Genomic DNA, 17,787 nt, shown 5'->3' with positions numbered 1-17,787 from the left:
CACATGGGGGGGGGGGTCAGAGGGAGAAGCAGACTCCCTGCCGAGCAGGGAGCCCGATGTGGGACTCGATCCAGGGACTCCAGGATCATGACCTGAGCCGAAGGCAGTCGCTTAACCAACTGAGCCACCCAGGCGCCCCGAGAAGTAGATTTTTTTTTAATATGGTTTTGAAGTGAGGGTAGTTGAGAGAGAATCTAAGAATGCAGTATGGTGGAATCTCCATCTCAGATGGCACTACTGTGAGCCCTCAAACCATCCCTGGACTCCACCCCTGAGCTCCGAGGCCCACAGCCAGCAGCACATCCGGAGCAAACCTGCCCTGAGTTCTGTTTTGGGCCTCCTGGCTGATTCCCCAGCCCTCCTCCGAACCAGTGATGCCAACCGCCTGCACCTCAGCCTCAGCCGAGAGCTGCCGTCCAGCCTGCCCACTTTGCTCTAACGCTGAGATGCTAACAGAAGCCCGAGTTCCTGAAATCATTTGCCTGAACACAGGAAGCGCAGTAGGCCCATTTTTCTACCTTTTCAAAAGTAAATATGCACAGAAATGAAAAAGACCAAATGAAGGCCAAAGTCCTCAGCCGTGCCCACTGAGCCCACGGGAAGGTGGAGGGAGGTGGCAGACTCACTCACAGGTCTTTTCCATTTTGCATGTAAACAAGAAGGGAAGTCTCAGCTGGACTGCCATTCCAACCTATCCTCAATTTTCTCCCCTGCCACCCCCACAGCCCTGGGATTCATCAACAGCAGAGAAATCACGGCCAGACTTCCCAGGGAGATCCTATCAGCACCCATCACAGGTAAGTGTCAAAGGCAAGCAGCAGACCAATTAAAGACGCTAATTCAATTACACCAAATAGACATGGACACATTTCCCTGGGCTTCACCTCTTTTACTCTAATTCCCTAGCATCTTTCTACGTTTACCAGGGAATGCAGAGGGTGACTATTTAAAATTGGGTGACTGACCTGCCAGGCAGGAAACATGCTAGGATTCTCTTAAAATACATAGGATAATGACCTCCCAATTACTTATGACATTTTTAGAAACTTAAAATAGGACAGTCACCCAAGTAATAATTTGTTTATAAAAATCCTTTTATTATTAACATACTGGCTCAGAAAAATATCTGTATGCAAACCTTACGGCTTGAAAGCAATTCATAGGGCATTATGTGTCATATGATAGCATCTGATGGCTTCAACCCACACCGGCGCAGGGGAATAGCCTCTCCTACGGCGCCTTCCGAACACCATCAGACCAACACAAGTAGGGATGAAGTTACTTTACGCCTCTCCCCCTCCACATGTGTACATGTGTGACTATATACGCATATTTCTAGGAATTTTGTGTGTGGAGCATTCTATAAACGTCAAACAGGTCAGCTGAATGATTCTCAGTATTCTTGATCTTGATTTCACTCCTTTTCCGTGACTGCATTTAACACCAGTCATTGTAAACCCTTCTCAAATATGGATTGACTCAGGTTAACCACCATCATTAATAAATCATCAGGTCAAGTCAGCGATTAACTGCTCCTGCACGAGGCCACAGCGGCACTCCCAAGGCAGTCACCATATACTCTTCAGAGAGGCGAAAACGCTTCTGCTGGAACAAGGGCGGAAGGAGTTTCAGTTACACAACACCACATGATAAGCAGAAGTGTCAGGCTCACATATCACTGTATCAGGATGACTATTAAAATATATTCATCTCCAATTTTTGAACCAACCAGTAAAGAGAAACATTCAAGAAGTTTTATATATGCCTGTAGTAAAAGTAACTTATAATTTCTTCAAGTATCTGGAAAGGGTTATCGATTATACTTACCTGAAAAAATATGGCCAGGTCCTAAATATATAAAGAAGGATGGCTTGCCATGAGGAAATCTTGTGGAGAAAGGGTTCTGCCCATCTAAATTCACTGGGTTAAAGTACCCCAATGACAGAAATAAAGCCGGGCATGGTTTCACAGGACTTCTGTGTAAGCGCAATTTGTCTTTTGTTTTTGAGATGGCAACTCTAGACTCCAGAGGGCAAGCTCTAAGCCCCCATGCTTTCTGAAAGGCTGAACACCCAAAGAGTCTGAACCCACTGCCATAGGGCAGCAATCTCCAATCAGAGAGCCAAAAAAGAAGGCGCTAATAGGTTTTCCCCCAAAAAGGGCATCCTGGTGGGAAAGTTCAACAGGTACCTATATACAGAACCTCTCAGAGCCTTTTAATATGATAACGTGCACTACGGATGGGCAAGGGGGGCAGCCTGGTGTGTTCGTTCCCCAAACTTCTCTGACCACTCTACTGCACTGCACCCTCCTCACCCCCAGCCCCTGCACGTGTACCATCTTGAGAAATACGGTTTGGGATTACAACTCCAGGGGAATATGCACTCTGTAAAGGACAGAGCAGAAGGGGGCTACCGTGCTCTAGAGAGAAGTCAGAGCAGCCAATTCAGTCTCTGATGCTTTAAATGCCCAGAATATGTGAATACACAGTATCCAGCGAGGCTGAGGGTAAAGACAGGAGAGGGCAAGAGAACTCATGCTTCTCCATGAATTCAAATCAGGAGCCGGCTATAGAACTGTGAATTCTGATGTTCAGCAGAATGGTGACTTTTTTCAAGTGTAGCTGAATACAAGATGAAGCGTCTGGCTCAGCCAGTTTGCAAAACTGAGGCAAGCAGTTGAGGGCAGAGTAATTAAAACACACAGCTTTAACGGGAGAGCTTGAATAATTAATTAGATTTGTTTTCATAAACATTTATTCCACTACCTTCCACATGCTGAGAGAGTGGGGGCTTCCAATTTGGGAGCTGCTCAGCTCCCTGGCCTGCTCTGCCTCCTCCCACCCACCTCCCACCCCCACCAGGGCTCACGACGGGGCACAGCTGAGCATGAGTGGTTAGCCGATTTAGGAGACAAAGAGACAAAAACTGCCTAGAATGGGGATTTTTCAAATATTTGGAGGGATTTTCTCTTCTTTGACAAAAATAAGACCTGTTTAAAATTATAGGTACACACATGTACATGTTTAATATACATATGAACTCAAACATCAGAGTTCTTTTCTTATTTCAATTTTTTATTTTCATGTCTAGAAAATTTTACCCTAGAAGTTTTATATTTGCCTATAGTAAAGTAACTTATAATTTACTCCTTTTCTTTTTTATTTCATCCTTTTTGCTCCATGAGTATTCATCAGCACGCCCTCTTTCCTGGTTCCTCCGAGGGAGATGGGCTCCCTTCTCTGCCCGTGGAGATCACAGGAGTGAGGAGCCTGTTCCATTTGCGAAGCTCTGACAGAACCACCCCAGTAACTTGGAGGAGACAGGCTCAATTTGAACCAGAATATGCCAGTGATCACGTGCCTTAAACCTGTTCTCATTAAGAACTTTTTCTTTGATTTTTATACATATTTACTCCGATTCCTTTCCATTCCATGAGAATCTTGATTTTGTCCACAAGCCAAGAGTTAGGCCTATGCTTTCAATAAAGTAAAATACCATTAAAATGGGAACAATTACATGTGTATTATTTGCCTTAAAAATTCAAAAAGGAATAGCGAAGTATTATTTTCCTCGGAGTTCCAACCCAGACTTAGGATAAAATTATGTGGATAACTAGGATAGGTCATGTTTGCCATAAATGTTATTTCTAAAACTTTTTTTATAAGGATATTAACCTAAGTGCTTTGTTGTGAAAGTGTTCTATTATGTCAGGAACTAAAAGACTGTCACATACCTCAACAGAAGTCCCAACATAAGTAAATCGCTCCCCAAACACAATATAAGGACAATAACACCACAGCCCCATCTACTTCACTGGGCTGATTTAAAGATGAAATGACGTTTTGTGTTAGAGAGCTCTGTAAATTCTAAAGAACTAAACAAATACTGTAGATTCCAAAGAACTATACAGATACTGGCTCTTACTTTATTTTTGGCTATTATCAAATTGGAGAGGCTCTCAAACTCACAGATAAAATGAGGTAATCAGATTGAAGGCTCACTGTAAAGGCATACCTTTATCAGCACTCATAGAACTTTCGGCAGTGATGGAAATGTCTATCTGTGCTGTCTGGTCTACAGAAGCCAGCAGCCACAGGGTGGACACTGTATGGAGTTTTAATTTACTTTTACATTATCTTATTAACAAACTAAGTAATTTCCATAGCCGCATGTGGTGAGTGGCTACCATACAGGACAGTGCAGCTCTAGACCCTTTTTTTTGTTTTTAGAAAGGCAGACTGCCACACACAGCACCTCATTTGGATGTGTTGGGAGTCTCGAAGTTTGACTACCCTCCTTTCCACAAATGGACCTGGAGGGTCTGTGTGGGGGTTCTAGCAGGAAAGCACAGATACTGGCACGCTCCTGACCGAAGACTATCCTCCTCTTTCGGGAACAGTCACCCTCTTGGGTGCAGTGTGCAGCTCCGGGAGGGACACACGTGGAGTGGGGACAGAGGAGGGGGAAACGCACCTCTCCAGCCAGATCAGTGGGATCAACACTGGCAATCAGTGGGGTGACAGATGTCGCAGCCAGATCACCCTCACACCCCAGATCATTCTTTTTTAAAAAACTGGAGATGCAAAGGAGGTGTAGTAAAATCAATCACTTTCTCTTGTTTTATAAAAATGTAATTCTAATAACATTAGCTATGAAAGCTTCTTCGTATGGAGACACCATCCAGCGGATATGCCCCATGACCAAAAGAAGTGAAGGCCAGAGCCCCTGAACACCGTGTACCGGTGAGACTGCCGGCCTTGTGGTCCTGACTCCAAGCTTGCAAACGGAGATTCCAATTGCCCACATGACATCCCCAGAGTGGGGGAAGGCCTGAGAGCGCATGAACAGCCGAGACGCCTGCAGAAGGCACGCTGTCTAGGCAATGTTCTCCTCATCTAGTCTGCACCTCAAGATTTATGTTTGTAAAATCACAAGCAAACCCCAACACCAGAACACCCACTGAGAGACCACAGAGGAGCGTGGCTGGGCAGTGCAGGGCACATGTCTCCCCAGCTGGGAGCTGGAATCCTTACAGGGAAGGCTGCTTCCTTCGGTAACACCATGAACCACGGGGATCCCATAGTGGAGCTCCAGGCCTTCCTAATCAGATTTCATTTCTTACGGATACGTCTGGATGGGGTTCAAAGAGGTGGCTAAGAGGGCAACCTCACTTACGATGTCCAAGTTTCTGGTCTTCTCCCCACTGAGCTTACGAAAACAGCTTAAGCATAACCGGAAAGCAAAGCACTTAAAAAAAAAAAAAAAAGACCAAAGTTGAGCTATTTCTCTCCTGGGAAGAGGAAAAGTACTGAGTAGATGTGATCTTCCTTCACGCATCAGAATTTCAAGGATCTTACTTTTGTTCAGTGAAGCGTAAGATTCCCGATAACGTTTTCACCTGAGACTAAAGACACTCTGAACACTTTCTAATGTCCCATCTGCACATTTTAGTTGCTTGGGCAGACCTTGATCGAGGTCCATCAGAGACGCTGGGCCCTTTCTTCACCAGGCCCCTCTGTCCCTATGCTCATATCTGGCTTCTTCTCTGGCTACTCGATACACACAGAGACCTCAAGCACTCTTACAGTTTATGAAGGATCCCACAAAATTGTGTTCAGTAATGTATTCATCTAGTTTAGTTTCCTTCAAATCCATAAATTACAGTCATTCATCTTATCCAAACGAAAACACCCCAGGCTCTTTTGATGCTGAATGTTTGAAAATGCCCCATGGCACCCACATTTCTAGATTATCTTCAAGCAGGTTAGAATAGCAATTAACTTCAGGGTTTATTTACAATTCTGAATCCTACCATGTTTATGAAAGAGATTTTCCCTGTGTGTTACTCTGCTTCAGACTCTCTGCCATTCACCCATGTAGCTTGTCCTGTCTCACATTTATTCATATCGTCTTCATAGAACTTTCTGACAGCCCAGTACCAATTCGCACACTTGTACTTCCAGGGGTTGCTACACCCCATAATATGTTACCATTCCAGATGACCTATATATAGGGACCTATATATAGGGACCAGACAGCTCATCCTCACACCCATGATGATGTCCAGTGAACAATATACCACTACTCAGGACAACGATAGGTAGCAGGGGTGAGCATGGTGCTGTTCTCTGCTGGAGCGGGTTCCTGTTACTTTTTTTAAAAACCTGTTTTTGTGTGTGGGCTTTTGTTTATTCTTTATCATAAAACCAATTAAACGGGTAAGTTTAGGAAGGTGAAAAATCTTACTATTAAAACCTGGAAGTCCCTATTCACAGCTTTCACATGAGGATACTAAGATTTTTTTCTCTTTATTCCCTTTAGTTTCCTCTCTTGCTTCACACTTGAAAGGTTTCTAGAGTCGAGATCACTGCTAATTAGGGTCTTGTGCAACATTCTCATTGTCTTGCCAAAACCCTGGGCAAGCTGGGACCTTTATCTTACCTTTACTGACTTCACTCCTCAACAGGGACTGTTTCTAGATTACAGAGAGATACTATTTCCTTCTTAGCAGCATCAGTACAGATCCCTATGAATGTAGTCTCCCCCCCAACACCAAAAAATTCTCCCTATCAGTATTTCTCCCTTAAGGCAACCACTCGCTTCTTCCCCGTATGTCTTCCTAGTAGCTAAAAGTTCCTATGTTGTTTCTCCACAACTTGAAAAGGTATTTCCCTGCCCAGCACTTTCCACTACTAAAGTCTGAGTCACGAGCAAAGCACTTCCCTTGTGCAACTTCAGAGTGTTTGCTTAAGCAAGCTCACCGGAGGACTGCAGAGGTGTGAGGAGTGTCATGGGCACACATTATATGTTACCTCTTCGAGTATTTTGACCAGCACATCGGCAAATGAAGCCAACGTGAAGTCTGAATCCATGCAAATAATTTCATAAACGTGAAAGACACTGCAAGCTGCCTACCCAAAAGCCACTTTTCAACCCTAGCCCCTGCTGGCAGAGCCGGCCTGCTGCTGGGGAGGCTAAAAAGCCATATTCACCTTTTCCCACCGTCCTGGGGAGCTACGGCATGGGCCCGCACCCCACTCCTGCTCAAGGGGAATGGAGGCGAGTTGTGTGGGGATGAAGGGACCTTCTGAAAATAATGCTTCCCTGATAAAAGTGACAGGCGCCACCATCCCGGCTACAGTGGACACCATGCTTGAGCTGCAGGGGCCGTGGCACCATCTCTGTGGCCACGTCAGGAAGGCCAAGGCAACCCAAGAGGGGCAGACCCCAGGCCTAACATCGCTGTATGGCCAGAACTCCCATACTCTGCAACTTCTTGGTTTGTGAGGAAAGCAAAGCACTGATATTTAAACCTAATACTCAGGCATTATTACTTGCTGCCAAAGCATCCTATCAGAATACTAAAGTGACAGTACTGAGGAGGAAGGGGAGGGAGGGTGGAGAGAAGGGAGAAGAGGGAAAAAGAACAGTGGCTACCGCTGATTAGTACCTACTGTATACCAGGCCACCTACTACGAATTATCTAATTTACATGAGAAAACACTCCTCTCAAGTAGATACTTTTATTTCCACTTTACAGATGAGAAAACCAAGGAACAGAGAGACGAAGTAACTTGCTGAAGATCGCACAGCACAGGGCCAGACAGCTGGGGTTTTAGCGCACAGCTGCCTGACTTCAGAGCTCATGTTCTTAAGCACTGTAGACGTCACACAGAAGTCCTCCAGGGATCGGCTCTGGCTGCAGGTTGGGAGGGTCCTGGGGGAGGACCTGTTCCACTTACTACCTCGTGGGCTGCGGGTCCCAGGCACTGACCTTTTCAGCCTTCTGGTGGAAAATGGAGGACATGTCCAGCAAGGTACTCCGCTCATCCAGGGCTGCCGCAAATGCCTTCCACTCCTGCTCCAGCTGATTCGCAATCTGCTTAATCTGCTGAGAGGCGTAGTGGCCAGACTCTACCAAGCGATTTGCCACCGACATTATGCGGTTTATATTTACATACACGTTCTGCAAAAGGGGGAGAGAAAGAGGGCTTGTCAGGGGAAGGCAAACAAGAGGCTTTCTTGTAGGAACCGCGGATGACAGCACTTTCTGAAACACAGCCCACTAACTTAAGTTCCATTTTTAACAGCAGAATCACCTGGTATAGAACAGTGTACGTATTTGCTATCTGATTTCCATAAACTCTAAATATTGGTTTCAATTTCTATTTTTAAAACTGCAAAATTACAAATCAACTAGCTGAGAGGCAGACTGGTAGGCACAAAGTAATCATGTACACAAGTGGGTGCACACAAATATACTCTTACTCACTCGCTGGCTTCGAATCCTGACAAGGGTCCAGATGGCAAACCTACGGAGAAGCAGTCACCCAGAACGGAGAAAACCCAACACTGCAGCTTTTAACTAGAACCCAGGAACTACACGCTACACACTGAGCAACCACAGGCTGTTCTGTGTGGAAACAAGCTCTCCCGTCTACACGAGCCCAAGTCATCTTGTGTGGTGCCAACAGAGAATCTTCTGCAGACGGATCCACTTTCTCCATGGAAGAGGAACGGACGCACGAAAGGGAGCAATGCCGTGTGCAAACTTTCAATCAAGTTTTCTACTCTGTGGAAATGCCCATCTTCAAGCCCACCAGTTTACTGCAAAAATAACAGTGTGAGGCTGAAAAAAAAGTACCCATTTGTCCCTCAAAACAAGTTCTCACTATGCTATGCTCCCTTCAGCCTTCAGGCACCTTCGAGGTTGCTAGTTCAGCAGAGGCAGCTGTGGGAACGCACGCCTCAACACACCCCAGGTCTGTCATTCTTCATCACAACACTGCTCCTCTTGATGGGTCCCCCAAAACTGTACACACCTCACTGGCTCCTCCCAATTGTGCTGCTAAATCTAAATACCCAACCTATCCAAACCTCTCCCCATTTCTCCTGCCTCCTCTCCCCTCTCGCCGTGGTCCTCTGGGCCGCTCTGCCACCGCCACGCACCCTGCACAGCCCAGCCCCCTCGCGGTCCCCTCGTCTGCAGCCCACCCAGGAAGCCCCCTGAAGAACGCACTTGTCCGTTCTTTCTTTGTACCCTATCCTACTCATTTTTTCTCTCCACTTTAACCCAAATCAGAACTAGATGGAGTCACTCCGGGATCAGAGAGCCACAGACTCCAGCCTCTGAGCTCCTCTTCTGGGCACATCTGCAGGCTAGAATCGGCTAAGAGACGACCGGTGTCTGCAGCAGCAGGGAGAGGGCGCCCGTGAAGCTGTGACAGTCAGCCAAGGCCATGGGCAGGGGGAAACCGGCCTCCCTGGCTCTTGTGGCAACAGTGCTCTAACTAGTATCCTTTAGTCAAAATCGATGCCTCCCGCCCCATATGTGTTCTCGCCCACTAGTTGCAGGTGACTAGAGTCACTAATTTTTGTTTTGTTTGTAACATTAAAGAGGAAAATCAACCCCAAAAGTGTTGGGAAGGGCATACGCAGATGTCCTCTGTTAGAATCCAGAGCAGAGCTCTCCATTCAGATGGCTCTGCCGTGGGGACCACTGAGGACACCCACTGCTACCGAGGTTCTGTTACAGTGTCCTGCGTCACTTTCAGATCCTCACCCAGACTGTACTGAGTGTAGAGGGTCTGTGGAGGAGACCTTTCCCATCATTCCGTCACTGACTACACAGATAAAGGAACGTGGTGGCACACGGCCCAATAAACAACCCACAAGATAGAATACAGAATTCCCTTTGTTAAAAGTACCTATCTCTAGTTCTTATCATCACAGCTTTTTTTTAGATTTTATTTATTTATTTGAGACAGAGAGAGAGAAAGCACGAGCAGGGTGAGGGGCAGAGGAAGAAGCAGGCTCCCCGCTGAGCAGGGAGCCCGATGTGGGACTTGATCCCAGACCCTGGGATCATGACCTGAGCTGAAGGCAGATGCTTAACCGACTGAGCCACCCAGGCGCCCTCATCACAGCTTTTAAAAGTATCTGTGATAGTGCAATGAGCAGAATTGTTGGCATCCCTTAACATGCTTTAGAGACTGTCAACTCTGTATATTGATATTTAGCACTTTCATTTTGTCAAAAAATGTTTAAAACACTGTAGGAAGCACAAGAAAGGGCTAAAAGTTAACAGGCCCTTGCTCTGCATAAAGAAATGTCCTAGCTGGGTACCAAGCACTCATGGAGGGGTAGTGGACAAGGGGCCAGATAGGCCTGGAAGCTCCCCCGGGAGCTGCCACCCACCATGGCACAGGGTTACCCCGCTCTTCCAATTAAAATTTAACTTAGAGGGGCGCCTGGGTGGCTCAGTCGGTTGAGTGTCCGCCTTCTGCCTTCAGCTCAGGTCATGATCCCAGGATCCTGGGATGAAGCCCCATGTTGGTCTCCCTGCTTGGCGGGGAAGCCTGTTTCTCCCTCTCCCCCCCACTCATGCTCTCTCTCACTATCTCTGTCTCTCTCAAATAGATAAATAAAATCTTTAAAAAAAAAAACTTTAACTTAGAAAAGTAATAAAGTTTATTGTAAAGAACCAGAAAACAGACTTAAACCTAAAAAAAAAAAAAAAAAAAAGGACATCACCCATACTTTTATTTTACTAATGTTTTTAATTGGTGATAACATGACTGTTAATAATTACCATTTATCAAGTACTTACTACGCATTCAGCACTATCTTAGTGTTTTACATATGCAGAAGAAATAAAATTATGGAACTCCATGGAAGGCAGATATAATCCCCACTTTACAGACTAGGAAGCTGAGGCTTGCAGAGACTAAACGGACTGCCCAAAGTCACCATGCTAACTGGCAGACTCAGATTAGAAACCTCTGCATTCCTAACCCACCCCATACCCCTGTCTTCTACACCATACTAACCATTTTCTCGATCCTAAATGTCCCACTAATAATGCTGGGGAGGGGGGTATATTTTCTGTTCTCGTTTTTCTAACATACATTTTCATATTTCTTGTTTTTATAGCATGTGATACATGGACTGCACACCGTCCACCATTAGCTGCAGTTTCAGAACAGCTTGAAAAATTGATAAAACTTTCTTAGGAAGAAATTCTAAGAGGCTTCCTCCAAAGGTAACATTTTGGTTCTCCTCATCTATGCCCATGTTTGAAACTTTAAACCAGAAATTCTCTTACCTCAAACTCTAGAACAGACACCAAGCTTTTCTGATGGAGTCTATTACAAAAATTTTATTACTAGATGTTATCTTTAAAACTACCTAAACTAGAGCACTCAGTTGTCCAAACTTTAATTAAATGGCATCTTACTGAATTAATTTAAACAAAGATCCTGTCTTTATACCACTTCAGTGCTCTGTAACAAATGTTATAAGGCCCAAGAGTGGTTAATTCTCATAAGACTAGCTCAAAGTCCAAACCAAAACTCCTTGTCCCTGAAAAGGAAATTTCCAGAAGATTAACTGTCTACAGAAATAACATATCCTGTAGAACATAGTGTTTTATTTTAGTTATACTAACTCCAAAAATGTAACAAAAGTACTATTTAGAATTGTTTTTTTATTGTTTTGTTTAATGGTCCTACAACAACCCAACACTGGTCACAATAGGCCAAAAGGAGTCAAGTGCATCAACCTCAAATAGAGCAGGGTCTTCCAGGCATGGCCCATGTCCAGACCCTAGTACTTCAGTTCAACTTGGAGAGAAATCTCATGTTTTAAGAGAACTAGAGTATGCCCTCAAGGTAAAAACCAGGCAGGCTGGCTTATTTCTTCCTCATGAAGGGCAGCCAGCAAACTGACGGCAGCTCTGCTCAGAACACTCACTTGGCCACCGAGCAGCTTTTCTGGAGACCCTACAGGCTCCAAGAGGCACAGCACAGGAACCGGCCTCAAAATCATCCATGTTGAACAGGCCAAGTAATTGGTTCAAGTTCCACTGATGTGTTTGCTTGTTTTCACAGTTTCGTTTGCTTAAAACTTAAAGGCAGCTCTAGGTACTGCTAACACCGAGAACGTCGCATGCTCGGAGCTCAGCTGCTACCACCACCGATAACTCTGAAGGCCCCCGTGGCCTCCTGGCAGAGGGCGGGGACGCCATCTGTGCAAGTCCCTCCCGTCTGCTAGAATCCTCTCACATACAAGATCCATCTGCTCAGACGGGATCTTACCATACAGTTCATGGCAAAGTGGTTGTGCTGTGTCTGGAGCTCCATCGCGTGAGGATGGCTGGTCCCAATCTCAGTGTAGCTGTTCAGAAACAGGCCCTTGTTGTGTGTGATCCAGTCAAACATCTACCAGAATGAAAAAAGACAACTTGAAATCACCCCAGAAAGAGAGATGACCGGAGAAGGCTCAGGAGCAGGGCCACGCCAATCAGGGGCAGTGTCTTTGCTCTGACAACCTCTCAGGCATTTGGGTCCAAAAGATCCTTGACTTCTAAGTAAGCTGTTCCGAACTTGCACCATCTAGAAGAAAGTCCTATTCTCATGTGTTCCTTCGACTGATGAGGAATTAAGGAACAGAGAGGCAAAGAGAGATATTCAAATCCCCCAGGCTAATTAAAACTAATCTTTGACTCTCAACCCAGCCTCCCTGCTATAATGAACTGCTTGACTGGCCACACTGTTCTTCAGTGAAAAGACATGTTAGGTGAAATCGGGGACTTACAGGTATCTGGACAGGCTTTGCTACGCTCACAGATTACTGACAGCAATTCCGGTGACTACAAGATCATATATGCTTTAGTGCAAACGGTATTTTAAAAACTGTGCGAATGCAAACAATAAAATTTACCATAAAAATAGGAAAGGCTGGGGAAAAAATTTAATGATGACATCTCTCTCAAGGTTCAATACAGATGCTACCTGGAAAAGGATGTCAATTACGTTGCTCCCAGGGAAAACATGAAAGCAAAAGGAAATAACTATCATTATTTGGACTGGTATCGTGACTTGAACCAGAATCCCAGAGACAGTCAACTGTTTTTTCTAGTAATTGAAAGGAAGATTTTTCCAGTGTCTTTGACAAGGCACTTCTTTAAACATAAGGACACTGACAGGTTAAAAGCTTGCCAAACAACAGTAGTGGACCGTCACTGTTTGAAAGGTCCTTTTGTATCAAAGATTTGTGATGTAGTTTTTTTTAACTTTAGAAAGTATTTTCCTGTCTGTGAAAAAAATTCAATGAGCTCAAATTAAGAGTGATCGATTCACCCGTGCTCATGGCTTGAAACAGTCCTCTAAATTAAAGTGTCCTGTTTCCGCATTGCTAAGAGAGTGAGCTGGTAACACGAGCATCGGCTTGGACCAGCTGTTTTGTCTGCAGCATGAGAATAAAATGAGGACATAAGTAATCACCACTCATACTTCCCAGAAGCTATTCTTTTTAACACCTTATTGGTCTTTTATTTTAAAAGCATGGTCAATAACAGACCGGAACGGAGTTCTGTCACTGGCTTTATATAGGAGTGCGGAGCAGCTAGGGGCAAAACTACCTACGTAATTATTGCTTTCAGTAATATAAATTCTCTAAAGCTGTCACCCTTTTAACTCAAGATATCCTTCTCGTCTATCCTATAGGCATGCTAGACTGAACTGTCAGTAATGAAGAACTCACAGCTCCTGAAAAAGCCCTGGCCTGCACCACGAGGAAAGCTGGAAGGCAGACGGGGGGCAGATGGCCGCAGTAAACCCTGAGCGTGCTTGACTCGTCCTCCGCCCTCTCTCCTGACCAACGCAGCCCCCTGGCTGCTGGGACCCAACGGTCCAGGAAGCCCTCCCCCTGCTCCTTTACCTTCTCAGCGTCCTGCTCGAACAGCCTCAGCTGAAAGCACTGGTCCAGCTTCAGTTTTCGTACATGCCACATCTGGTGCAGGTGCTGCCGTGTGGAGTGCAGCCTGTCCAACATGGCAGACACCTTGGGAAGGAGGCCCTGCAGGTCCGCATTGCCTGAGCCGGAGTTCTTTTTGGGAAAGCTGTCACTACTCTGAATCCTCTGGAGCAGCTTCTGTCCCTCCAAATCCAAGTCTTCTATGGGGGCCTTAATCACCTTCTTCTTCAGCTGGGAATGCTCCTCGATCATGTTCCGAGCCCCCTCTAAATCCTGAGGCAATTCTTTCTTGGCTAGGATGTCCTGAAGTTCCTCCAGCCGAGAGAGCATGTGGGTTGCATTGCTAATGTAGTCTTCAAAAGCAACTCTGATTTCAATCCATTCTTCATGGTTGTATTCCAAGCAGCCATCAAACTCGGGAGTTAGCTGAGAAGGATCAACTACTTTGGTAAGGCCTTCTAAAGAGACCATATTTGTCTTAAGGGGAAAAAAAATCACGTATGAGAAGATGAACCAATTTTCTGTGGCCTTATCATAATGCAATGTGCAATACTTACTTACAGATTTTCAAACATAAAGCAAATAATCTCTTTACAAAAAACATACCTTGTTCTGGCCCCATAAAAACAAATGCAGATGAAAGAAACATTACCAGTATAGTCAGTGAAAGAGAAGTCCATTAGAAACAACACGCTAGTTAGAATACCTAAAATTATAGGACATGTATCTCATGAGAGCTAAAGAAATGAGATGCTATCTTAGGCATGATAACCAGGAAATATCTTAAATCGCAATACAGAGCAGATGATTTGGAAATTTTACTTTCATCAATGCATTCTTTCTCATCCGCACCACTCTACCATCTCACTCCCAACAGAAAACTCTGTAGAGGCCTCCTGCTCTCGGCAATCAAGCAAATGTCTTGCTCATGGGCTTCCAAACCCCTGTGAAGTGCCACCTCCCTCTGAGGACACATATTTGTAAGCTACTTATTCAGTGATAAACATGCTCCAACCAGGCTACGATCAAGGCTCATCTGGTCCTAACTCCACCTCCCATCAGGTAGCAGATGATAGATATGAATGACTTATTGAAACTTTCTAAAATATACAAAGGTTAGCCAGCCAGGGGGGGCAGAAGCTCTTGCCATAAAGCTAAAGACAGAGGGAATGTTTCATTCATTTCAACAATCTGTCACAATTCTGAGTAGTAGAAGGGTTGTGCATTCCAATTTGCACTACATTCCAATCTAACAGCGACCAAGTTTTAGTCCTTTACAATCTAAGCAAAAATCTTAACCTCACCCTACCTATATATACCATGTGCTGCAGGGTTATTATCAATATTGTGCCTCAAGGAAAACATGGGGGGTGGGAGAGGGGTCATTAAATTCAAAAACAAAGTTAAAGGAAAAAGATGTGTAGCCTAAGAACCAAAAAATAAAACAGAGAAAGGCTGGTTTAGCCCCACCTCTGTCACTTCCAGCCTTAGAGAAACCTAGGACCGCATCAGCTCCATGCTGGCTGGCATGAGAACCTGCAAAAAGCAACAGAGCTAGAAAGAGGGCTGCTCCTAGTCTTGCACTTTTGTTTGCAATGTGACTGTAGGTTCATTCCTGTCTCATCTGTCCAGACTTTTAATAACATCCATGGAGATGTTATTAACTTCAGAGAGAGACGCTGGTAACAAAGTAGAGACAGTAAGTTCAATAGAAAAGCTGGTATAGATAATTTTAAAGGCCCAGAGGAAGATATCAAAATTGGACTAGCAAACATTTGTGTGCATTATATTGCTAAACCACTGTTTCTGCTTAAAACATGTATAATTAAAAGCAACACACTTTAAATCTGGCATCAAGAAAACAATAAGACCCAATAAACTGTCATCCAAAATCACTTCTCAGCTGTGTGAAGAGAAAGGCTTACTGGTTTCATCTTTTACCTAAATCTCTTGAATGCAGTTTCAAATTCAAATTAAACTAAATTCAGATTTCAGATTGAAAATCACGGCAAGAGATTTAAAAATGCAAGTAATGCACATGTGAAAACACTTTGAAAAGTTAACATGGAACATAAAACTTAAGAATTAATTTTGTGCGATGTGCATAATACTACTGTTGTTGTTTACCTTAACACACATGAATACATTCACTGAAACCTACTGTTTGGGCAAACTTGCTAGAAGCAGCACAAGCTACTCAACCAAAAATTATGAGATCTTATAAGAAAACATTCTATTACAGAATATTACGGCATGAATCAAGTGTCAAGCTGGCCGGAATACTTTCTTCCCATAATCATCTCCTTACACTAACTGCGTCAAAGCCCGGGCAAAGCCTTGGTAGCTGAAGGAGAGGTGACAGTGGAAAGGAAAGGAAGTTAGCAGGTTGAGGCTTGTCTCACACACCGTCTGAGAGTCGGCGACCTTATGCGCCATTGAATTCAGAACTCTGCATAGTTTTTAAAGGAGTACCTCCCTTTTCATAAACGAGAGAACTGATGCATGAAATACAGAACAGACCATTCCCTCCATTACCAAGGACAAGGTGAAAACTCAAGTTTCTTCTGGACACGTGAAATTGGGTATCTCTCCCTAACATTCCCTTATTCCCAAAGGTAAGGCAATGATGAATCTGAGGCCATATAAAGCCGCCTGGACTCAAAGGAGAAGCTGCTTTACCAAGAGAAGTAAGAGGGAACCTCTTTCTATGGTACACGCCTTATACCTCAGCAGCCCCACCACCCAAAACCAAGAGAACTAAAACCTAAATCACCCTTGGGTGAAATAATCCAGTAGGGTAATGTGATAACCGAACCGAATTTTGTTGTTTTATGCAGTAACTAATTTTACATGCCATATGTATGTAAGATGTGCAGTTCCCATTTAATATGTGGTTTTAAAAATCTATTATCTAAAATGATGAGGAAAAAGTCAAGTTTTAATAAACCATGCCTATTGGTTTAACTGGTCTGGCTACACGTGGAAGTTACCTCAAATTCAAATTTAGAACTGCCAAAATTAGTCCTCTGTTTCTGCCAAAAGTTGTCTGGCTTGATTATCAGTGCAACATGAATGCAGCAGGGAAAGGACTCTTGCAATATCTTCAGCAGAGGCTTAATGGAGTCCCATTTGGACCCACGCATGTCCACGATCACCGTGAATCCTCGCTTGCAGACCTCTTCACTAGAGAAAAAGGAAAAAAAACAGGTTTAAACCATGCAACTCTTTCTCTGGTCCAGAGTCCCACCAGGTGAGGCTGATTCTGCGTCCTTCATCCTGATGTCTGTGGGGCTGTCAGGTGGGCGTGGGGGGGAGGGGGGGAGGGCAGGGGATTTCTCATCTTTTGTGCATTAAATGATCACACACATTGTCTAGGCGCTATTACAGCAAAGGTCCCTGGTGAGCGCTAATGGGGACAGACCCCTGAGAGTGTGCACCGAGCCCAGGTCGGGAGGGTGACAGACCAATGCACAGCAGTCCCAGGAGCCTGCCAGGATCCCAAGTGCTGAAACCACCTGTACCTGTGCACTGGTGAGGGTGGGAGCTTTTCAGTGTCCCATTTTGTCCCCTTTAACTGGTTCAGGCCCTTGAGCTATCTCAGAGGCTCCCCAAGTATGGTTCACTGATCCCTAGGGGTCCTTGGCGCCCTTCTCGCAGGGTCTTTGGGGTAAAGGGATTTTCACAGTAATACTGAGATTTATTTGTCTGTTTCACCCAGTTGTACTAGTGACACAAAGGCCATGGTGGTGAGGAGGCTGGTCCTCAGCACCCGCCAAGGAAGTGCTAGAGCCTTTGTGTCCTGCCCCTCCACGTTCTGGTAAATTTAAACAAACAAAAAAGCCAGCTTCTCTTAACAATGACCCTGATAAAGCAATAAAAATGATTAGTTTTACTAAATCTCAACCCCTGAGTACATGGGAAATATATACAATGCACTCCTGCAATAAAGAAAATCAAGAGTCCAAGTGTCCTTGAAGACAGGTTACAATACTTAGTCGCACTTGGCGAGAGCTGCAGTGTCCGTGTGCAG

The 17,787-nt window shown here is 44.8% G+C and overlaps 1 protein-coding gene across 2 annotated transcripts in view; it reads right to left on the bottom strand.

The window, feature by feature from the left end:
- Positions 1-17,787, bottom strand: part of TRIO (trio Rho guanine nucleotide exchange factor) — a 338,883-nt gene that overhangs the window by 189,660 nt on the left and 131,436 nt on the right. For both annotated transcript variants that reach the window (XM_032415386.1, XM_032415387.1), the window contains exons 4-7: positions 16,748-16,940; positions 13,722-14,234; positions 12,098-12,220; positions 7,777-7,968 (exon numbers count right to left, since the gene is read on the bottom strand). In XM_032415386.1, the coding sequence (XP_032271277.1) occupies positions 7,777-7,968; positions 12,098-12,220; positions 13,722-14,234; positions 16,748-16,940 (1,021 nt within the window). The remainder of the gene's footprint in view (positions 1-7,776; positions 7,969-12,097; positions 12,221-13,721; positions 14,235-16,747; positions 16,941-17,787) is intronic.

This window comes from Phoca vitulina, unplaced genomic scaffold (genome assembly GCF_004348235.1).
Source record: "Phoca vitulina isolate PV1807 unplaced genomic scaffold, GSC_HSeal_1.0 scaffold17, whole genome shotgun sequence".
NCBI lineage: Eukaryota > Metazoa > Chordata > Mammalia > Carnivora > Phocidae > Phoca > Phoca vitulina.
This window is presented reverse-complemented; position numbering and strand designations above follow the sequence as displayed.